General features: G+C 37.0%; 2 protein-coding genes across 2 annotated transcripts in view; one reads left to right on the top strand and one right to left on the bottom strand.

The window, feature by feature from the left end:
• The window catches only part of TEX55 (testis expressed 55), a 33,450-nt gene extending 11,591 nt beyond the window's left edge, over positions 1-21,859 (top strand). Inside the window, exon 4 of the mRNA XM_082460062.1 lies at positions 13,693-21,859. Coding sequence (XP_082316188.1) covers positions 13,693-13,743 — 51 coding nt within the window. The 3' untranslated portion in view covers positions 13,744-21,859. The remainder of the gene's footprint in view (positions 1-13,692) is intronic.
• Positions 1-23,916, bottom strand: part of B4GALT4 (beta-1,4-galactosyltransferase 4) — a 146,334-nt gene that overhangs the window by 57,999 nt on the left and 64,419 nt on the right. The gene's annotated exons all lie outside the window — the stretch shown is intronic.

Raw genomic sequence — 23,916 nt, 5'->3', positions numbered from 1 at the left:
GTCCTATGTTTCCTTCTAGGAGATTTATCATCGTCACTTTAAAGCTTAGGTCTATGGTCCATGTGTAGTTATTTTTTGTGTATGGTATTGTATTAGTTTTCTTTTGATGCTGTAACAAATTATTACAAACTTAGTGGCTTCAATCAACACAAATTTCTAATGGTTCTGTAGATCAGAGGTCTGATACAGGTCTACCTATAATAAAATCAAGGTGTTGGCAGGCCAGGCTGTGTTCCTTTCTGGAAGCTCTAAGAGGAGAATCCATTTCCTGCTCATTTGGGTTATTGGCAGAATTCACTTCCTGTGTTTGTAGGACCAAGATCCCATTACCTGTTGGCTATAAGCTGAGGACCTTTCCCAATTTTTAGTGGCCACCACATTCTTTGACTTATGGTCCCCCTTCTGTATCTTCAAAGCCAAGGACAGTAGGTTGAATCCTTCTCATGTGAGTTGTGTTCTCTTAATCAATCTAGCTAGGGATTAATCACTTTTGTTGATCTTTTCAAAGAACCAGCTTTTGGCTTTGTTGATTATTATCTTTTTATTTCCATTACTTTTTGTGCTTATCTTTATCATGTCCTTTCCTCTTAGTAATTCTGGTTTACTTTGCTCTTTTTTTCTAGCTTCTAAAGGTCAGACCTTAGATTGTTGATTTTACACCTTTCTTCTTTTCTTATATAGACATTTAAAAATGTTTCCCTCTAGGCACTGCTTTAGTTGCATCTCACAAATTTTGATATGTCACGTTTTTATTATCATTCAATTCAAAATATTTTCTAATTTGTCTTGTGATTTCTTCTTTGACCAGTTATTTACTTAGAATTCTGTTGTTTAATTTCCAAATATTTGAGAGAGTTCTAGATATGTCATTGTTATTGATTTCCAGTTTAGTTTTATTGTGCTCTGTACAATTTCAATATTTTTCAATTTACTGAAACTTTTTTTATGGCCCAGTATATGGTCAGTCTTGGTTAATGTACCATATTCACTTGAAAAGAATATGTATTTTGTTGTTGTTGATGCAGTGTTCTATAAATATCAAGTAGATCAAGGAGATTAATAATGTTATTCAGCTCTTCCATGTATTCCCTGATTGTTTTGTTTAGTTTGTTTTTTATTTATAAAATTATTGACTCTTCAGTCAAGCAAGATAAATAAGCTCTAGAGATCTACTGCACTCATTGTACCTATAGTCAACAGTAATGTGTTGTACACTTAAAATTTTCTTAAGAGGATAAATCTTATGTCAAATATTCTTAACAAAGTTAAATTGACTTTTTCCCTCAGCTCTTGAAAAATGTGGTTTCACTACTTTCTGGCCTTCATAATTTATGATGAGAAGTCCACAGTCATCCAAATTGTCATTCCCCTCTATGTAATATGTCATTTTCCTCTGGCTGCCTTCATGATCTTCTCTTTTTCTTTAGTTTCCAGAGGTTTTTATCATCATGCTGATTGGAACTTACTTATTTGGGCATTAGCTGAGCTTTTTGAATCTATAAGCTTATGTCTTTCACCAAATTTTGTAAGTCATCTGCCAGAATTTCTTCAGATATTTTTCCTGCCCCATTCTCTTTCTCTCCTTCTCTTTTTGAGACTCAAATTAACCTTATATTGGATTTTTTAATATTATTTCACAGACCCCTAAAGTTCTCTTCATCTTTTTCAGGTTTTCTCTCCTTTCATCAAATAACTCCTTAACTCTGTTTTCAAGTTCAGTTACTAGTTGCTCTGTCATATATATTCCTGCTACTATAGGCACATCCAGTGAATTTTTTATTTTTTAGTTCTAAAATTTCTATTTGGTTCTTTTCTATATTTTCTATTTATCTTCTGGGATTTCCTATGTTTCCTTTCATTTCCAGTGTATTTTCCTTTACTTCAATGAGCATAGTTACAATAGCTGGTTTTAAATGCTTATCACATAATCTCAGCATTGAATAATCTTGGAGTTGACATCTGTTGATTGTCCTTTCCATGTATCATTAATATTTTGTTAACATCTTTATTGGAGTATAATTGCTTTACAAGGGTGTGTTAGTTTCTGCTTTATAACAAAGTGAATCAGCTATACATATACATATATCCCCATATCTCCTCCCTCTTGCGTCTCCCTCCCACCCTCCCTATCCCACCCCTCTAGGTGGTCACAAAGCACCGAGCTGATCTCCCTGTGCTATGGGGCTGCTTCCCACTAGCTATCTATTTTACATTTGGTAGTGTATATATATCCATGCCACTCTCTCACTTCATCCCAGCTTACCCTTCCCCCTCCCTGTGTCCTCAAGTCCATTCTCTACGTCTGCGTCTTTATTCCTGTCCTGCCCCTAGGTTCTTCAGAACCTTTTTCTTTTTTTTTTTATTCCATATATATGTGTTAGCATACGGTATTAGTTTTTCTCTTTCTGACTTACTTCACTCTGTATGACAGTCTCTAGGTCCACCCACCTCTCTACAAATAACTCAGTTTCGTTCCTTTTTATGGCTGAGTAATATTCCACTGTATATATGTGCCACGTCTTCTTTATCCATTCATCTGTCGGTGGACACTTCGGTTGCTTCCATGTCCTGGCTATTGTAAATAGAGCTGCAATGAACATTTTGGTACATGACTCTTTTTGAATGATGGTTTTCTCAGGGTATATGCCCAGTAGTGAGATTGCTGGGTCGTATGGTAGTTCTATTTTTAGTTTTTTAAGGAACGTCCATACTGTTCTCCATAGTGGCTGTATCAATTCACATTCCCACCAACAGTGCAAGAGGGTTCCCTTTTCTCCACACCCTCTCCAGCATTTATTGTTTGTAGATTTTTTTGATGATGGCCTTTCTGACTGGTGTGAGGTGATACTTCATTGTAGTTTGATTTGCATTTCTCTAATGATTAGTGATGTCAAGCATCCTTTCATGTGTTTGTTGGCGATCTGTATATCTTCTTTGGAGAAATGTCTATTTAGGTCTTCTGCCCATTTTTGGAATGGATTGTTTGTTTTTTTGATATTGGGCTCCATGAGCTGCTTGTATATTTTGGAGATTAATCCTTTGTCAGTTGCTTCATTTGCAAATATTTTCTCCCATTCTGAGGGTTGTCTTCTCATCTTCTTCATGGTTTCCTTTGCTGTGCAAAAGCGTTTAAATTTCATTAGGTCCCATTTGTTTATTTTTGTTTTTATTTCCATTTCTGTAGGAGGTGGGTCAAAAAGGATCTTGCTGTGATTTATGTCATAGAGTGTTCTGCCTATGTTTTCCTCTCAGAGTTTGATAGTGTCTGGCCTTACATTTAGGTCTTTAATACATTTTGAGTTTATTTTTGTGTATGGTGTTAAGGAGTGTTCTAATTTCATTCTTTTACATGTAGCTGTCCAGTTTTCCCAGCACCACTTATTGGAGGCTGCCTTTTCTCCATTGTATATTCTTACCTCCTTTATCAAAGATAAGGTGACCATATGTGCATAGGTTTATCTCTGGGCTTTCTATCCTGTTCCATTGATCTATATTTCTGTTTCTGTGCCAGTACCATACTGTCTTGATTACTGTAGCTTTGTAGTATAGTCTGAAGTCTGGGAGCCTGATTCCTCCAGTTCCGTTTTTCTTTCTCAAGATTGCGTTGGCTATTTGGGGTCTTTTGTGTTTCCATACAAACTGTGAAATTTTTTGTTCTAGTTCTGTGAAATTTTTTGTTCTAGTTCTGTGAAAAATGCCATTGGTAGTTTTATAGGGATTGCATTGAATATGTAGATTGCTTTGGGTAGTAGAGTCATTTTCATAATATTGATTCTTCCAATCCAAGAACATGGTATATCTCTCCATCTGTTTGTTTCATCTTTAATTTCTTTCATCAGTGTCTTATAGTTTTCTGCATACAGGTCCTTTGTCTCCTTAGTTAGGTTTATTCCTAGGTATTTTATTTTTTTGTTGCAATGGTAAATGGGAGTGTTTCCTTAATTTCTCTTTCAGATTTTTCATCATTAGTGTACAGGAATGCAAGAGATTTCTGTGCATTAATTCTGTATCCTGCTACTTTACCAAATTCATTGATTAGCTCTAGTAGTTTTCTGGTAGCATCTTTAGGATTCTCTACGTGTAGTATCATGTCATCTGCAAACAGTGACAGCTTTACTTCTTCTTTTCCTATATGGATTCCTTTTATTTCTTTTTCTTCTCTGATTGCTGTGGCTAAAACTTCCAAAACTATGTAGAATAATAGTGGTAAGAGTGGACAACCTTGTCTTGTTCCTGATCTTAGAGGAAATGGTTTCAGTTTTTCACCATTGAGAATAATGTTTGCTGTGGGTTTGTCATATATGGCCTTTATTATGTTGAGGTAAGTTCCCTCTATGCCTACTCTCTGGAGGGTTTTTATCATATATCAGTGTTGAATTTTGTCGAAAGCTTTTTCTGCATCTATTGAGATGATCATATGGTTTTTCTCCTTCAGCTTGTTCATATGGTTTATCACATTGATTGATTTGCGTATATTGAAGAATCCTTGAATTCCTGGGATAAACCCCACTTGATCATGGTGTATGATCCTTTTAATGTGCTGTTGGATTCTGTTTGCTAGTATTTTGTTGAGGATTTTTGCATCTATGTTCATCAGTGATATTGGCCTATAGTTTTCTTTCTTTGTGACATCTTTGTCTGGTTTTGGTATCAGGGTGATGGTGGCCTCATAGAATGAGTTTGGGAGTGTTCCTCCCTCTGCTATATTTTGGAAGAGTTTGAGAAGGATAGGTGTTAGCTCTTCTCTAAATGTTTGATAGAATTGGCCATCGAAACCATCTGGTCCTGGGCTTTTGTTTGTTGGAAGATTTTTAATCACAGTCTCAATTTCAATGCTTGTGATTGGTCTGTTTATATTTTCTATTTCTCCCTGGTTCAGTCTGGGAAGGTTGTGCTTTTCTAAGAATTCATCCATTTCTTCCAGGTTGTCCATTTTATTGGCATAGAGTTGCTTGTAGTAATCTCTCATAATCCTTTGTATTTCTGCAGTGTCAGTTGTTACTTCTTTTTCATTTCTAATCCTGTTGATTTGAGTGTTCTCCCTTTTTTTCTTGATGAGTCTGGCTAACGGTTTATCAATTTTGTTTATCTTCTCAAAGAACAAGCTTTTAGTTTTATTGATCTTTGCTATTGTTTCCTTCATTTCTTTTTCATTTATTTCTCATCTGATCTTTATGATTTCTTTCCTTCTGCTGACTTTGGGGGGTTTTTGTTCTTCTTTCTCTAATGGCTTTAGGTGTAAGGTTAGGTTGTTTATTTGAGATTTTTCTTGTTTCTTGAGGTAGGCTTGTATTGCTGCTATAAACTTCCCTCTTAGAACTGCTTTTGCTGCACTCCATAGGTTTTGGATCATCGTGTTTTCGTTGTAATTTATTTCTAGGTATTTTTTGATTTCCTCTTTGATTTTTTCAGTGATCTCTTGGTTATTTAGTAGTGTATTGTTTAGCCTCCTCTCCTGCGGCAGCAGAGGCCGGCGTGATGTTGCACCAGCCTGAGGCGTGCCGTGTGTTCTCCTGAGGAAGTTGTCCCTGGATCATGGGACCCTGGCAGTGGCGGGCTGCACAGGCTCCTGGGAGGGGAGGTGCGGGTAGTGACCTGTGCTTGCACGCAGGCTTCTTGGTGGCTGCAGCAGCAGTGTTAGCATCTCATGCCCGTCTCTGGTGTCGGTGCTCATAGCCGCGGCTCGTGCCCGTCTCTGGAGCTTGTTTAGGCAGTGCTCTGAATTCCTTCTCCTCACGCACCCGAAACAATGGTCTCTTGCCTCTTAGGCAGTTCCAGACTTTTTCCCGGACTCCCTCCCAGCTAGCTGTGGTGCACTAGCCCCCTTCAGGCTGTGTTCACGCAGCCAACCCCAGTCCTCTCTCTGGGGTCTGACCTCTGAAGCCCGAGCCTCAGCTCCCAGCCCCCACCCACCCCAACAGGTGAGCAGACAAGCCTCTCAGGCTGGTGAGTGCTGGTCGGCACCGATCCTCTGTGCAGGAATCTCTCTGCTTTGCCCTCTGCACCCCTGTTGCTGCGCTCTCCTCCGTGGCTCTGAAGCTTCCCCCCTGCCACCCCCCTGTCTCTGCCAGTGAAGGGGCTTCCTAGTGTGTGGAAACTTTTCCTCCTTGACAGCTCCCTCCTCGAGGTGCAGGTCCTGTCCCTATTCTTTTGTCTCTGTTTTTTCTTTTTTCTTTTGCCCTACTCAGGTACCTAGGGAGTTTCTTGCCTTTTGGGAAGTCTGAGGTTTTCTGCCAGCATCCAGTAGTTGTTCTGTAGGAGTTGTTCCACATTTAGATGTATTTCTGATGTATTTGTTGGGAGGAAGGTGATCTCCACGTCTTACTCCTCCGCCATCTTGAAGGTCCTCCTATCTTTAATATTTTAACATAGTAAGAATATTTAGCATGAGAGCTACCCTCTTAACGAGTTGTTGAGTGCACAACACATTATTATTAACTATAGGTACAATGAGTACAGTATATCTCTAGAGCTTATTCATCTTGCTTAACTGAAACTTTATGCCCATTATAACACCCCATTTTCCCCTCCCCCCTCCCCCCTGGCAACCAGCACTCCACTCTTTGATTCTATGAATTTACATATTAGATACCTCATAAAAGTAGAATGATGCAGTTTTTATCTGTGACTAGCTTATTTCACTTAGCATAATGTCCTCATTCATCCATGTTCTCACATGTTACAGAATTTCCTTCTTTTTAAGGTTGAATAATATTCCATTGTATGTGTATATCACATTGTCTTTATCCATTATCTGTTGATTGACATTTAGATTGTTTCCATATCTTGGCTGTTATGAATAGTGCTGCAATGGATATTAGAGTGCTAATATCTCTTCAAGATCCTGATTTTTATTCTTTTGGATAAATAGAGCAATTCCAGCAGGGGAATTGATGGATCATATGTACTTCTATTTTTAATTTTTTGAGGAACCTCCTTACTGTTTTCCATAGTGGTTAGACTACTTTGCATTCCTACCAACAATGTGCACAGGTTCCAATTTCTCCACATCCTCACTTACATTTGTTGTCTTTTGTTGTTTTGGTGGTAGCCATCCCAACAGGTGTAAAGTGATATCTCATTGTGGTTTTGATTTGCATTTCCCTGATGATTAGCGACACTGAGTGTTTTTTCATATACCTGTTGACCATCTGTATGTCTTCTTTGGAAAAATGTCTATTACAAGTCTAGCCCATTTTAAAATTATTAGATTTATTATTTAAAATTTTAGATTATTAGATTATTAGTGTTTTTTCTTTTTACTACTGAGTTGTAGAAGTTCTTTATATATTGTAGAGATTAACTTCCTATCAAATTTATGTTTTGCAAATATTTTCTCCCATTCTGTAGGAGGGCCTATTTACTCTGTTGATTATTTCTTTTGCTGTGCAGAAGCTGTTTTGTTTGATGTAGTCCCACTTGCTTATTTTTGTTTTTGTTGCCTGTGCATTTGGTGTTATATCTGTGAAATTATTGCCAAGACCAATGTCATGATTTTTTTCCCCTATGTTATTTTCTAGGAATTTTACAGTTTCAGGTCTTACATTTAAATCTTTAACCCATTTTGTTGATTTTTGTGTATGGCATAATATGAGTCCAGTTTCATTGTTTTGCAAGTAAATATCCAGTTCTCCTAGCACCATTTGTTGAGGAGACTGTCATTTCCCCCCTCTTGGCACCATTGTCAAAGATCACGTCCTATATGTATGGATTTATTTCTGGGCTCTGTGTTCTTTCCCTTGGTCTATTTGTCTTTATGCCAGTACCATACTGTTTTGATTACTGTAGCTTTGTAATATATTTTGAAATAAGGAAGTGTAATGCCTCCATCTTTGTTCTTCTTTTTCAAGCTTAATTTGGTTATTCATGGTCTTTTGTGGTTCCATATGAAGTTTAGAATATTTTTCTATTTCTGTAAAAAAAATGCCATTGGGATTTTGATAGGGATTGCATTGATTTTTGAGGGTAGTATGAACATTTTAACAATACTAATTCTTCAAATCCATGAACACAGGATGTCTTTACATTTGTTTGTTTCTTGTTTAATTTATTTCATTAATATTTTATAGCTTTCAGTATACAAGACTTTCACCTCCTTAGTTAAGTTTATTCCTAAGTATATTATTCTTTTTGGTGCTATGGTAAATGGGATTGTTTTCCTAATTTCCTTTTCAGATAGTGTGCTATTAGTTTATAGAGGAGCAACTGATTTTTGTACGTTGATTTTGTATTCTACAACTGTATCTAATTCATTTATTAGTTCTACCAGTTTTTTCAGTGGAGTATTTAGAGCTTTTTATAAGACCATGTCATCTGCAAACAGGAACAATTTTACTTTTTCCTTTCTACTTTTGAACAACCATTGGGTCAAAGAAGAAATCAGAAAGGAAATTAGAAAATACCTCACATGCTGGGACTTACCTGGTGGCGCAGTGGTTAAGAATCCGCCTGCCAATGCAGGGGAGACATGTTTGAGCCCTGGTCCAGGAAGATCCCACATGCTGCGGAGCAACTAAGACCGTGAGCCACAACTACTGAGCCCACCTGCCACAACTACTGAAGCCCACACATCTAGAACCCTGCTCCGCAACAAGAGAAGCCACTGCAACGAGAAGCCTGTGCACTGCAGTGAGGAATAGCTCCCACTCACTGCAACTAGAGAAAGCCTGCACACAGCAACAAAGACCCAATGCAGCCAAAAATAAATAAATAAAAATAAATAAATAAATTTATTTTTAAAAAGAAAGAAAGAAAGAAAATACCTTAAACGAAAAGACAACCAACTGCATGGGAGAAGATATTTGCAAATGATATGACCAATAAGGTGTTAATATCCAACATATATAAACAGCTCATACAACTCAACATCAAAAAAAGAAACAACCCAATTGAAAAATGGGCAGAAGAACTGAATAGACATTTTTCCAAAGAGGGAATGAAGATGGCCAACAGGCACATGAAAACATCACTAACCATCAGAGAAATGCAAATCAAAACTACAATGAGATATCACCTCACACCTGTCAGAATGGCTATCATCAAAAAGAAGACAAATAAATGTTAGCAAGGATGTGGAGAAAAGAGAATGCTTGTACACTGTTGGTGGGAATGTAAATTGGTGCAGCCAGTGGAAAACAGTATGGAGGTATCTCAAAAAACTAAAAATAGAACTACCATATGACCCAGCAATTCCACTCCTGGATATACATCCAAAAAAAACCAAAAACACTAATTTGAAAAGATACATGCACCCAATGTTCACAGCAGCATTATTTACAATTGCCAAGATATGGAAGCAAACTAAGTGTCCATCAACAGGTGAATCAATCAAGAAGATGTGGTATATATACAATGGAATACTACTCAGCCATAAAAAAAAAGAATGAAATCTTGCCCTTTGCAGCAATCTAGATGGACTTGGAGGGTATAATGCTAAGTGAAATAATTCAGACAGAGAAAGACTCTATGATATCACTTATATGTGGAATCTAAAAAATACAACAAACTAGTGAATAAAACAAAAAAGAAGCAGACTCATAGATATAGAGAATAAACTTGTGGTTACCAGTGGGGAGTGAGAAGTGGGGAGGGACAATACATGGGTGGGGGAGAAAGAGTTATTTTGGGATTATATGAAATCATGTGTGTGAAACTTTTGAAAATTGTAAAGCACTATAGAATTTAAAGAATCTTTCATTCAATTAAAAAAATAAAAAAGGAAATTAGAAAATACCTCAAGACAAATGAAAATGAAAACACAACATACCAAAATTTATTGAATGTAGCAAAAAGAGTTCTAAGAAGGAATTTCATAGCAATAAACACATTAAGAAAGAAATCTCTCAAATAACCTAATTTTACACCTCAAGGAGGTAGGAAAGGAAGAAAGAACTAAGCCCAAGGTCAGAAGAAGGAAGGAAATAACAAAGATTAGAGCAGAAATAAATGAAATAGAAAATAGGAAAACAATAGAAAAATGAAACCAAGAGTTTTTTTTAAAAAAAAGATAAACAAAATTGACAAACACTTAGCTAGACAAAAAAGGGAGGCAACTCAAATAAAATCAGAAGTGAAAGAAGAGACATTATAACTGATGCCACAGAAATAAAAAAGATTATGAGAATACTATGAACAATTCATTATATGCCAACAAACTGGATAACCTAGAAGAAATGGATAAATTACTAGAAACATACAACCGACCAAGACTAAGTCATAACATATATATGGAATCTAAAAAAAAAAAAAAAAATGGTCTGAAGAACCTAGGGGCAGGACAGGAATAAAGACGCAGATGTAGAGAATGGACTTGAGGACACAGGGAGGGGGAAGGGTAAGCTGGGATGAAGTGAGAGAGTGGCATGGACATATATACACTACCAAATGTAAAAAAGATAGCTAGTGGGAAGCAGCCGCATAGCACAGGGAGATCAGCTCAGTGCTTTGTGACCACCTAGAGGAGTGGGAAAGGGAGGGTGGGAGGGAGACGCAAGAGGGAGGAGATATGGGGATATATGTATATGTATAGCTGATTCACTTTGTTATAAAGCAGAAACTAACACACCATTGTAGAGCAATTATACCAATAAAGATGTTAAAAAAAAAAAAAAAGACTAAGTCATAAAGAAATAAAAAAGCTGAATAGACCTTTAACTAGCATGGAGGTTGAGTAACCAAAAACCTCCCAACAAAGAAAAAGCCCAGGACCAGATGGCTTCATGGTGAACTCTTATCAAACATTTAAAGAAGAATTTATATCAATTCTTCTCAAAATCTTCCCAAAAAAATTGAAGAGGAGGGAACACTTCAAATTCATTTTGTGAGGCCAGCACTACCTGATACCAGAGACAAAGACACAAGAAAAGAAAATTACAGGCCAAGATTCCTGTTGAATATAGATGCAAAAATCCTCAACAAAAATACTAGCAAACCAAATCCAACAGCACATTAAAAAGATCATACCACATGAGCAGGTTGGATTTATCCCTGGGATGCAAGGATCGTTCAACATATGAAAATCGATTCATGTGATACACCACATTAACAGAATAAAAGATAAAAATTACATGATTGTCTCAAGAGATCTAGAAAAAGCATTTGACAAAATTCAGCACCCTTTCATGATAAAAACTCAACAAACTAGGGAGAGAAGGAGGTTACCTCAACATAATAAAGGCCATATATGAAAAGCCCACAGCCAACATCACACTCAGTGGTAAAAACCTGAAAGCTTTATCTCTAAGGTCAGGAATAAGACAAAATGCCCACTCTTGCCACTTTTATTCAACATAGTACTGGAAGTCCTAGCCAGAGCAATTAGACATAAATAAACAAACAGACAAATAAAATTTTTTAAATAAAAAATAAGAGGCTTCCAAATCAGAAAGGAAGAAGTTAAAGTTATCTTTTCTATTTAAAATGAGTAGCATTCTCTTGGTTTTCTATAACTAGGATAATTTCAACTGTATCCTTAACATTGTGAATATTATGCTGTGTAGACTTGAGTTCTGTCATACTCCTCTGACAAGTGATGGTGTCGTTTTTGTTTTAGCTGGCAGCTAACATGGTTAGATTTGAATTGTAAGCTCTCTGTCTTGCCTTCTGTGGTCATAGCTCAGGTCAATTCCTTAAGCCTACTGCTACTTTGAATCTGTCCTATGAATGCATGATTCAGAAGTCAACCTGAGGCTTGTGCAGAGTTCATGCACAGAATTAAGGAATCTCCTTCCCTCTTCTAGGATTTCCCCTCACTCTTCAGCATCTAGCCATATTTGACCAGTCTACTTCCTGTAATTTTTCCATCCAGAAAGATAGTGGGCTTTCTGTCACAGTTTGAGGCATTCTTGTGCAGCCATAGCTATGTCTGTGAGTCATGACTGTCATTGGGTCAAAATTACAAAAAATGAGAAATTCGCTCCATTTGGTCACTTGCTCTAAGTTTAGACTCCTCTCCAAAATCTGCCTGTCTTTGCTTAGTCTCCAGAACCTTCAGGTAGCTGTGAGGTTTTTTGTTTTGTTTCGGTTTGTGGGGTTTTTCTTTTGTGGGGGAGGGGGTTGTATTTTATCCATGAATACATAGCTGTTATTTGCAGAATTCATTTTTTTTTATTGCTTACTCTTGCATATAGGAAGCAGATCTTCCTTTTTAATATATAATATATGCATATGGGTTTTATCACATAAATTTAAGTGTGTGATGTTTTTAGTTTATTTAATTCAAAATAGTCTCTAATTTTCATTATGATTTCTTCTTCAACTTATGGATTTTTTGACATTAGATTATATAAATTATCAAATATTAGATATCTAGTTGCCCTTTGGTTAATGATTTCTAAGTCAATTGCATTTTACTCAGAGAGCAAGATTTCAAATCTTTGAAATGTGTTGACTTGCTTTATGATGCAGCATACGGCTAATTGCCATGAATGAATTAATTGGGATTGAAAAAATATTTATTCTGCAATTATTGGGAAGTGTCTAAATATACCCACTAGATCAGGTTTGCTAAACATGTTGTTTAAGTCATCCAATATTATTGTGAATTTGCCTATCTCCTATAGTTCTGTCAATTTACGCTGTGTATATGTAATTGAGGCTATTAGGTGCGTATGAATTTAGAGTTCTTATATTTTTCTGGTAAATTGATTTTTTATCATTAAAAGGTATAACATGAACTCTACTCTTTTCAATATTGTTATAGCTATACCAGATTTATTTTAGTCAATATTTAAATGGTATATATTTATTATTTTTAACTTTACTCTGTCCTTGTCTTTTAGATATCTTTCTTATATATAGCATGTATTATAATTTTTATAATTATTCAAATCTGATAAGTTTTTAATTGGAGCATTTAGTCCCTTTATATTTGATGTTATTAAAGATATATTTGGGTTTAAATCTATTGTCCTACCATATGCTATTTGTCCTGCCTGCTTTGTTTCTTTTCCTCTACTTTTTATCTTCTTTTATTGTTCCATTTTTCTCTCTATTTAGAAGTTACACTCTCTTAATCTTTTTTTTCTTTTTTGGTTTCACATTGGGTTGATTTTTAAAAATTAATATACTTTATTTTTTAGAATGGTTTTAGGCTTACAGAAAATTTGAGCAGAAAGTACAGTGAGTTCCCATTTACTCCCGCTCCTTCCCCCATTTCCCCTATTATTAGCATCTTGCATTAGTGTGGTAGATTTGTAACAGTTGATCAGCCGGTTTGATATATTATTGTTAACTAAAGTCCATGGTTTACATAAAGTCTCTTTGTGTTGTACATTCTAAAGGTTTTGACAAATGTATATGATATGTATCTATAATTTAAGTATCATACAGAATAAGGTCACTGCCCTAATAACCTTCTTAATATTTTTAATGGTGTCCCTAGATATTACAACACGTATTCGTGACTTATCAAAGTCTAAATTATTTGTACCAAGTCAGTACAGGGACTTCTGTATTTTATTTTATTTTATTTTTATTTTTATTTTTTTTACATGACAATCTGTTGAGCATCTTTAACAGTCAGGAAACCTGCAAATTAAATTTACAGTAAGATAATATGTAAAACCACAAGATAGCAAAAATTTAAAAGGACTTCAGTATTTTAAATGTCTATATATTTTAACCCTACAAGATAAGGTAACTCCAAGTAGACCGAAATTGCAAGTGGAAAAAATTCTTTTTCATTCTCCTCAGGTACAGGAAATGATACAAAACAGAAAGAAAAGTGAAACCTACGAAGAATGAATCTCTCCTCAACACTGTTTACAACCATCAGTGTCAACACTATGTTCTGTTTCCCACTCTGAAAAATCATTTTTGAATGGTCATTAGTAGTGACTCTGCCTAAATGTGTTCTTATTTTTTAAGGAAAAATCTACTGAGTAGCTTCGTAAAATTCACATAACAGTTACAGATACCTCTGGCTCATCACACAAAAACATAGGCATATATACTTATCCATGCATTGATATTTCAGTACTCATTCCTCCAAAGCACTGAACAGAAACATGTTCACAAATCCCATAGAGGATCAAGAAAAGAATATTAGCAATTTATACACAGTTCCCAAAAGCATACACACCCATCATGTCTCAAAACTGTTTATAAAATTTTCAATTGGAAAATGTGCGGAAAATAATTCGTAACAGCACTTTTTTCTCTCTTAATGGAAGGTAACTGTTGTAAGATCTCTTTTCTTGTTTCTTAATACCTCCAACAAATCTTTACTATTTTCCTCTTTGACCCTGCCTGTTATATTCTGACATTAATGGAAGTGATTTAATCTATTCCGAGGGATAGTCCTCTTCTGACTTTTAACCTAAAGCAAAACTCAAACATGTTATACTACTCTGTATACACCTGTGGGAGAGGCAGAATGTCACTTCCTTATTACCTTTATCCTCTGAAGAGTGTCTGCATCGTGTGGAATGTGTAGCCAGTTGAACTGGTATTTAAAAGCAAAAAGCCTCAACGTGGTCTACCTGGTATGAGAGTATCTGCCCAGCAATCATAACTGAGATGATCATCTGATACTACTTTTGTGAGCTGAACCTTTCATTTAATTTATATTTGAACATTATAGCAGACTTGATTCTTCATATTGTTTCCCTGGCGATTTGGTATAATTATGTGGTGTATTGCAATGAATTAAGCTTCTGTTTGAACAATCATGCACAAATCCCTTTTTTTATACCTGAATTTCATGTCCAATAATTATAGTTTTAAAATCTCTACTTACAACTTCAAAGCTTCTTTAGTTTTTCCTTCAATTGTCCACAAAATGTGCCAGTGCCCAGACTCAATAAGTGTTCTCCAGGCGGATAAGCAGCCTTTCTGTTGATTGTGGGCTGGCAAAACTAGGTAAAAGCTGATAAACTTACAGTGAACCTGTGAGAAAACTTTGAGTGACATGGCTAAGGTTATAATTAATCAGTTGATAGAACAAAATAACCCAAATATTGAAGGGTCAACAATATCATTAGTGATCAAAAACTTGGATGTTATCAATAACATCTGAAATTAAATACTGAATTTAGTTCACTGGTTTTCAGCCCTAACACTTTACTATGTTTCTTAAAGCAGAACACCTCAAACTAGTCCACCTCAGCCACTTCAGCCCTTCTCCTTGGCATTCTGCGATGCATTTCAGAGCTGTCATTTTGACCTTTCACAGTGAGGCAGTGGACCAGAGGGGATGGGCTTGGTATGGTCCAGTGATCCTGTCTGAACATGTTTGACCGAAAGGAGAAGGGAGAAAATGGAGATCAGGCCTCGCTCTCAGTGACCCAGGCTCTCTACTAAAAGGTCTATATAGTGCACAAGATCAGTCAGTGAAAAGTATATTCAGTTCTTTGTCCCTAAGTGGTAGGAAGTAGTCCCAGACCAGGAGTAAAGGTGAGACTCTAGGTGGAGCTGGCTGTCAACTAGAAGAGGAAGAGGAGTCCCAACATTTTCAGAGTAAAACTGACAGAGCACATGGATGGACACATGGAATATAAAGGTAATGGGAATAAAAGTTTCAATGTCAGAACAAGCAGAGATCAGAAGATATGATCTCCCTTGAAGGAATCCCCCAAGGACGCTTCTAAAAAAAGGAGTTATTCCTATAGCTATGAGGTGTGAGTGTCTCACCTGTTATTAAATGAGATGACATGTAAAAGCACCTGCAAAAGTGCCTGGCACTGTAAGCGCTTATTATTTTAGTAGTAGTATTATCAACAGTATTGATATTAGATTTTACCTGAGCAATCCTGGTGATGCTCCCTCACTGCGTTCCCCAGCCGCCCCAATCTCCTCACAGTAATAGAGAATGAAGCTACCAGAACAGTTTTCCTGGGCATATCCCTTCCTCTCTTCCGTTTAAAGAATAAACATGACATCATTTGTCATTAGGGAAATGTAAACCAAAACCACAATGAGATGCTACTTCACATCCACTAGGATGGCTATAATCAAAAAGACAGACACTAACAAGTGTTGACAAGGCTGTGGAGAAATTACAATAGTTATACTGGTAGTGGAAATGTAAAATAGTGCAGCTGTTTTGGAAAACAGTTTGGCAATTCTTCAAAAAGTTAAACATTATCATATCACTCAACAATTCCACAGCTAGGTACATACCTAAGACAACTGAAAATATATGGCCATATAAAAACTTGTAGGGGCTTCCCTGGTGGCGCAGTGGTTGAGAATCTGCCTGCCAATGCAGGGGACACGGGTTCGAGCCCTGGTCTGGGAAGATCCCACATGCCGCGGAGCAACTAGGCCCGTGAGCCACAACTACTGAGCCTGCGCGTCTGGAGCTTGTGCTCTGCAACAGGAGAGGCTGCGACAGTGAGAGGCCCGCGCACCGCGATGAAGAGTGGCCCCCACTCGCCGCAACTAGAGAAAGCCCTCACACAGAAACGAAGACCCAACACAGCCAAAAATAAATAAATAAATACATACATACATAAATAAATAAATAAATTTTTTTTAAAAATTAAGAACTGTTAAAAAAAACAAAAAAAACTTGTACAAGAGTGTTCATAGCAGTGTTCGTAATAACCCCAAAGTGGAAACAAATGCCCATCAAGTGATGAATGGATTTTTTAAGTGTGATGTTTGACAGATGAATGGATAAACAAAATGTGGTTTATATATACAATTGAATATTACTCAGCCTTAGAAAGGAATGAAATTCTGACACATGCTACACCATGGATGAACCTTGAGGACATTATGCTAAGTGAAATAAGCTAGTCACAAAAGGACAAATACTGTGTGATTCTACTTATATGAGGTGTCTAAAGTAGTCAAATTCAGGGACTTCCCTGGTGGTCCAGTAGTTAAGACTTTGCCTTCCAGTGCAGGGGGTGTAGGTTCCATCCCTGGTCGGGGAGCTAAGATCCCACATGCTTCGCGGCTAAAGTAGTCAAATGTATAGAGACAAAGTAGAATGGTGGTTATCGGACTGGGGGAAGGGGAAAATGGGGAGCTGTTTAATAGGTATAGAATTTCATTTCTGCAGAATGGAAAAGGTCTGGAGATCTGTTGAACAGGAATGCGAATATACTTTACTGAACCATACACTTACAAATGGTTAAGATGGTAAATGGCATGTGTTTTCTACCACAATTTTAAAAAGTTAAAAATGAAAAAAGTTATATATCCATACAATGGAATATTGTTTGGTTACTGATAAAAAGGAATGAAGTACTGATATATGACTATGACTTGGGTGACCTTAAAAGCACTCTGTGAAGTGAAAGAAGCCAGTCACCAAAGACCACATAGTATATGATCCCATTGATGTGAAATATCCAGAAGAGGCAAACCCATAGAGATAGAGAGTAAATTAGTGGTTGCCAGGGGTAGGGGAGGGGGAGTAGTGGGGAGTGAATGCAATGAGAATGAGGTTTCTTTCGTGGGTGATGAAAATGTTCTAGAATTAGATAGTGGTAATGGTTGCACAACTCTGACTGTCCTAAAAGGCACTGAATTGTACATTTCAAAAGGGTGAAGTTTATGGTATATGAATTATATATCAATAAAGCTGTTTTAAAAAAATTAATGTGGAGATAAATATTTTTAAGTCCACTTTATGACAGAGGAGAATGAAGGAGAATAGCTATGAAACTCAGAAACAATAGAAACAGGAATACCCCAGCCTTCCAGAATCATCCCTCTACTTCCCCCATTCTTTACAAATCCCCTTGTTTTACTCTTCAGTCTCTTGCATACACTTTATTTTCTTTTAAATTGGCCTCCTGTTATTTCATGTTTGTGTGTATATGTATGTGAGTGTGTTTCCAGCTCATTGAGATATAATTGACATATAACATTGTGTGAGGTTAAGCTGTACAATGTAATGATTTGATATATATATATATTGGGAGATGCTTTCCATGATAAAGCCTCCTATTATTTCTTGACCTGTTTATTCTCAGTTTTACTCACCCCCTCTCCTCCACTTACCTTCTTTTGCTCTTAGGTCATCAGCCTTTATGTCAACACTATGCAAACCACCTATTTTTTTTTTCTATTTTTTTTTTTGGCTGCATCGTGTGGCATGCAGAATCTTAGTTCCCCCACCAGGGATCGAACCCATGCCCCCTGCATTGGGATCACAGAAACTTAACCACTGGACCACCAGGGAAGTCCCATGCAAACCACCTACTCTTGTGAATAAGAAGTTGTGAGTGTATAATTATAATTATGTCTGCTGATGTTTTTGTGCTCACATTTGTCCAGATATATTTTTGTATAATAGGGGTGTGGACAGGTATGGTTCCAGATGGCTGTGTACCTATGCTTGAATCTTTATGCCAATTATTTGATTGGAAACATTGTAAGGCTAAAACTCAGATAAAGAGAATAGTGTTGTTATGAGTGGCAAACAATATTAGTGTGCCAATGCCTTATTAGGCTCTCAAAAGGCTATTTTTTTACCTGCAGTGTTGGCAGAATTTGCAACAAGTTGACACCAGATAGACAGTGGTAGTGTGGTTTATTCTACCACTAGGATTTCAATGGGTAGAGTTAAGTTGTCTGCCTAATTCTGTGTTTTAATTTTTTTTAAAAAGCCAAAGCAGTCCTCCTCAAACTCCATTAAAATTACAGTAAATATTTACAAAAAGAAGTAAATCCATTTTAATACTCAAAGCAAAAGGGAGGGAAACCAGAGATTTTTATGATTTCTGTAAACGGAAAGCAGATGGGGCAACAATAATGGATAAATTAGGGCGGACAACCCACCTCAGAACCCACAGAAGCGGCTAAGTGCAGGATGTTTTCCAGGCAGACCTCAGACAGCTCCACAGTCGGCGTGGGCAGGTACGGGGGAGAGGAGTGAGCTGCGAGTAACAAAGGACTCCTCCTTTCTTGTGACCTTTAGACTCTATTTTAGTCACCCACCACTGGAGCCACACCTTGTCATCACCAAAACTGTCCCACAATGAAATCACACATATAGTCAAATTACACTTCCAGAAATGACACTGAACCTGGAGAATTTTATAGAGAAGATTTGTGTCACATTTTTAGAATGAGAGAAAAGTGGGGATAATTGTCCAACCTCAAAATCGACCAACCACAGATTGATCAAATAAATTGTGGCATATCCATGCAATGAAATTCTATGCATCCAATTAACATTGCTGTAATTATTGTTTAATTATTTGGATGAGTATAGTTGGATCTACCCCGTATCATATAACAACATACACATACATACACAACAATATACATATTTACATATAAAGAGTTAAACAGAGAAAGAGACAGACAGACTGAAAGAGAGAAAAGAATAGGAAAATATGAAATCTTGAGTTGGAAAGCTCTTTTTAAACGTAATGCCAAAGGCAGAAATTATTAAGGACAATATTTATATAACTGACATGAAATATTTTTAAATGTATGAGAAAAAGTTAGCAAAAGGGCAAACGATTAATTGAGAGTAATAGATGCAATGAATATGTCAGGTCAATATCCTAAATATGTAACAAATTCCCAGAAATCAGTTTTTAAAACTGTAAATACCTCCAGTCAAAGAAGAGGGCCAAGAATATGAGTGGGAAACTTACTGAAGATAACATATAAATAGCCAGACAAATATAAATTAAAACAAAAATTAGATACCAATTAAATATTTTTTATAAACAAAAAAAACCTTTCATAGATGATACCTAACCTGGCTTAAAGTGCAGAGAAATGGGCACTTTCTTATACTCCTGTGGGGAGTATATATTTTACAACCTCTCTGGAATGCAGTTTGATCCCATGAATCCAAAAACTTTAAAATGAATATACCCTTTAGCCAGAAATTCTAATTCTAGGAATTTGTATGAAGAAAATAATGAAATGTGTTTAAAATTTTCCATAGCATTATTCATAATATTGAAAAATTGAAAATCTGAATTTTCAACCTGAGAGATTCAGTAAGTACATAATAGCATATTAATATGGTGAGATACAATACATCCACTAAAATTATGTTGTAGAATAAATTCATAGGGAAATGTCTGCACTGTATTGTAAGTAAAAATAACTGGTTTAGAAGACTGTAAATAAGTATGATCCCAATTATTTTGGGAGAAAATGTAAAGAAGAAAGGTTGAACGTGCCATGAATGTAAGTGCCATGTTTTATTCCGGCTAGTACTGTACCTGACACGTAATAGTACCTCAAATAGTTCCTAAATGGATGATTCCACACCAAAATGTTCATTGTGTTTATCACTGAGTTAGGAAGTATAGTGATTTTTATTTTCTACAATGAACATTCATTCATTTTGTTATCAGAATAGAATAATGAATGTTGTTTTTAAAGCAGAGAATAATTTAGGGCAATACTTAAAGAAATGCAGATACCAAAAAAAAAAAAAAAAGAAATTCAGATACCTCCATATAATTGGCACTTTGGTCCTGTGCTTGTGGCTCTACTCAAACACTATATAATAAAATGATTTTTTTTTTCCTCAGGACTGAGTAGATCTAACTCACCCTAAACCTCCCGGATCAGAAATTCATTCATTCATTTGAAACTTACTCTAGTTTTGGTGAAGCAACAAGGGAAGAGGAAAAAAGACAACAAATAAATTAACAAGATAATAATCGACTGTGATTATTTTTTGAAGGAAATAAAACATGATTATATGAGAAAAAGTCACTGGCATGGAGAAGGCAGGGTACTTTAGGTAGGGAGATAAGGAAAGGCTTCTCAGAGGAAGTGAGAGCTGAGCTGCACTTCAAGGTTGATGGGAACCATTAGGAGAAATGGGTTTCCACTAATGGGAATAGCAAGTGCAAAAACCCTGTGGTTGGAACATACATAGGGTGAAAGTAGTACCTAATGAAGCTGGAGAAGAGTACGTGGGCAACTTGTAAGCCATGATAAGGAGTTTGGATCTTATGCTGAGGGCAGAGAGAACTACTGGACTTTTTAAACAAAGGAATGACAAAATCTGATTTATTGTCTTAAAAGTTCTCAGAACAGTTCTGATTAAGAGGGTAGCTTTAAATTGCATTACAGAATCTTCTGCCCCCAAAATCTAATAAAACAAACAAAAACTTTTAAAAATCAAAAGTATATATACTTAGTAAATACCAAATTGAGAGGCCACAACCTATTCACTCTTCTTCAAAAGCTGGTGGCCAGGGAAAGAAAAAGAAATTTCTGGGGGGAAAGCAGAGAAACACAGCTGTATTTGTAAGAAGACAAAGGTCTACAATTCTTACTCTTACCCTTACATCCAGACAGCGTTGCTTCATCTTTTTTTGGACTTCTAACCAGGAAGTAGTGGGAATGAGTGAGGGGGCCAGCTGACTCCTGACAGAGGTGCCATTGCAGAGCTAGATTCCCAAATGAGACTTGGACCCAAGCCCTGGAGTCTTCTAACATAATTGGTCAGGCCAAGAAGGAGACAGCTATGGGGACTGAGAAGGAACAACCAGAGAAATGGAAGCACAAAGAGAATATGGTATGATGGAAGCCAGAAGAGAAAAGCAGTATGAGAAAGATGGCGTCATCAGCTGTATCATCTGCTGCAGAGCGACTGAGTAAAATGAAGACAAAGGAGAGTCCACTGTTGTTTATAAAACAGAAGCAGACTCACAGACATAGAAAACAAACTTATGGTTACCAAAGAGGAAAGGGGGCTTAGGGATAAATTGGAAATTTGGGATTAGCGGATACACACTGCTGTATATAAACAAACAACAAGGGCCTACTGCGTAGCACAGGGAACAATACTCAGTATCTTGTAGTAACCTATAATGGAAAAGAATCTGAAAAAGTATATGCATGTAACTGCATCACTTTGCTGTACACCTGAAACACTAAATAAACTGTATTTCAATAAAAATAAATAATAAATAAAAAATTTTATATTAAAAAAAAAAAAAAGACGAGTCCTCTGAATTTGGCAAAATAGAGGTTGTTTGTAACTTGCCAAGCAGTTTCAATGGTGTGGTAAGAACGGAGGCAAGGTTGAATTTGGTTGAAGATTAACAGTGTCCAATAGATCAAAACAAACCAATTGATTAGGAAAAGTATACTCATTCCACATATTGAGACCAGAGATAAAGTTTTCCCTTGGGACCTCTCAGACCCAACATGTAAGATTGTACACAACATCCTCAATACCTCTGCAATAAACACAACAAGTTTCATAGACTTGCCTCCTAGTATCAGACATCAGAGATAATATAGAGGCTTTTCTTCATTGGGTGAAAAACTGGACTAACTTGTTATTTTATTGGAATATGATTATTCCATATAATAGTTCCTTATAATAACCATAAATGGTTATTGAAATGGGCTAAAGTCCCTTCCAGTTCTAAGAGTCTATTAATACTGGTATGTCCTTTTCCAGGGAAAGGGTTAGACTTGCTTTTTGAAGTCATTTTTTGGTGACCATCATCTAAAAAATATGAACAAAGTGAAGCATTCATCGTCTATAGGAGCTGAAGAAAAAATGAGAACGTCAATTAACTTGAACAGAAGGGTTGCTGAGCTAGAGAGAGGACCCATTAGAGGTCAGAAAGCCTGAATTTAAATATTTCAGTAAAAGTTGCAAAGAGAGTCAAGACTTGCTGGAGAAAAAGCCATTTTTAGCAGCACTAGAGAATTGTGCGGACCTGGGCCTTGCAGGCTCACTGTTCTAAGGTTTGGCTCAGTTGTTTTTTAATGTAGAAGCTGAGCTTTAATAACATTTAAAAAGTTACACTGATTGTCTAACTACACTCAAACAGTATATCCTAGTAGTTAAGAGTACAGGCTGTGAGGACAGACCAACCAGAGTCTTTCCCTCTAAACAGCTCTGTAACCATGGGCAAGTTATTCTCCCCTAACCTCCAGCTCCCTCGTCTATAAAGCGGGGCTTAGTAATAGTATATACTTCACAGTGAAGAGGAAATATGACAATGCCTGGGACTTTTAGTAAGTACTGAAAACATGGCAGACAACATCATGGTTTGGATAAGTCTTTCTTTCCCCTGAAATTGGTGATTAGAGCAAAAGGCTTTATATAACCCACATTCGTATTTCAAAGAACTCCAGATAGGGAGCCAGTCTCTTTCCCACCCAGTTTACACTACAGCTCCCCACCTCCCCCATTAAAAAGTGGATTTTAAGTGAGGGCTCTGTTTAAGGAGTGCAGTGTTTGTGAACAGAAACATTCCAGTGGTTCTTTGTTCCAAAGATGGGAGAGAAGCCCCATGAGGGTTGGAAAATTTGAGGGTGTGTATAGGACCAACATCCGGTAGTCCAGTTAGAAATCACATTAGTCACCAGACTGGTTAAATTGCCTTGGAACTACCACAGAGAAGGAAAAGCAATGCAGGGTGATGGGGCAGTGGTGTGGCCAGGCAGAGACTGGGCACACATACCTCCCTTTAATTCCAGGTTCCTGAGGTGCACTGAAGATGGATCCAGTTTGAGAACTGGGGTCCTGGAGTGTAGGTGAGACTGGCAACTGGCTGCAAACCAGTGAAGGGGGCAGAGCATCCTCTGAGCTTAGGGGAGCTGTTTAGGGTTGGGCGAGCATCGTCATCAGCTAGGTCTGTACAGCTCCCCCTGCCTACACTGAGGTTCCTGTCAGTGAGCCAGATGGTGGATGGTGGTAAGGACCAAGAGGAAGGGGCCGCAGCCTCTCCCAGTCCGGTCACTTAAGACAGCATCACTTCACTCTCAGAGGAGTGTATATGGGGAATCTGAAGGGGGATTACCTGGGAGATACCCCCCCCATCTCCTCCCCATCCTCCCAAACCACTGGAGTCTCAAGTCTAAATTGGAATGATAGGAAGAAAATATCTAAGTCTTTCTAACTGAACTGAGATTTTTAGTAATGAGAATTCACTGATGAGCTTTGGAATGGGGTTAAATATAGTTAAGGCAGCCACCGAGCCAGAGGGAAGGAGAGATTAGCAGAACACAGTT

Source organism: Balaenoptera physalus, assembly GCF_965194825.1.
Source record: "Balaenoptera physalus genome assembly, chromosome: 4".
Classification (NCBI taxonomy): Eukaryota; Metazoa; Chordata; class Mammalia; order Artiodactyla; family Balaenopteridae; genus Balaenoptera; species Balaenoptera physalus.
Note: the sequence above shows the minus strand (reverse complement) of the source record. Positions and strands in the feature narration are given on the sequence as shown.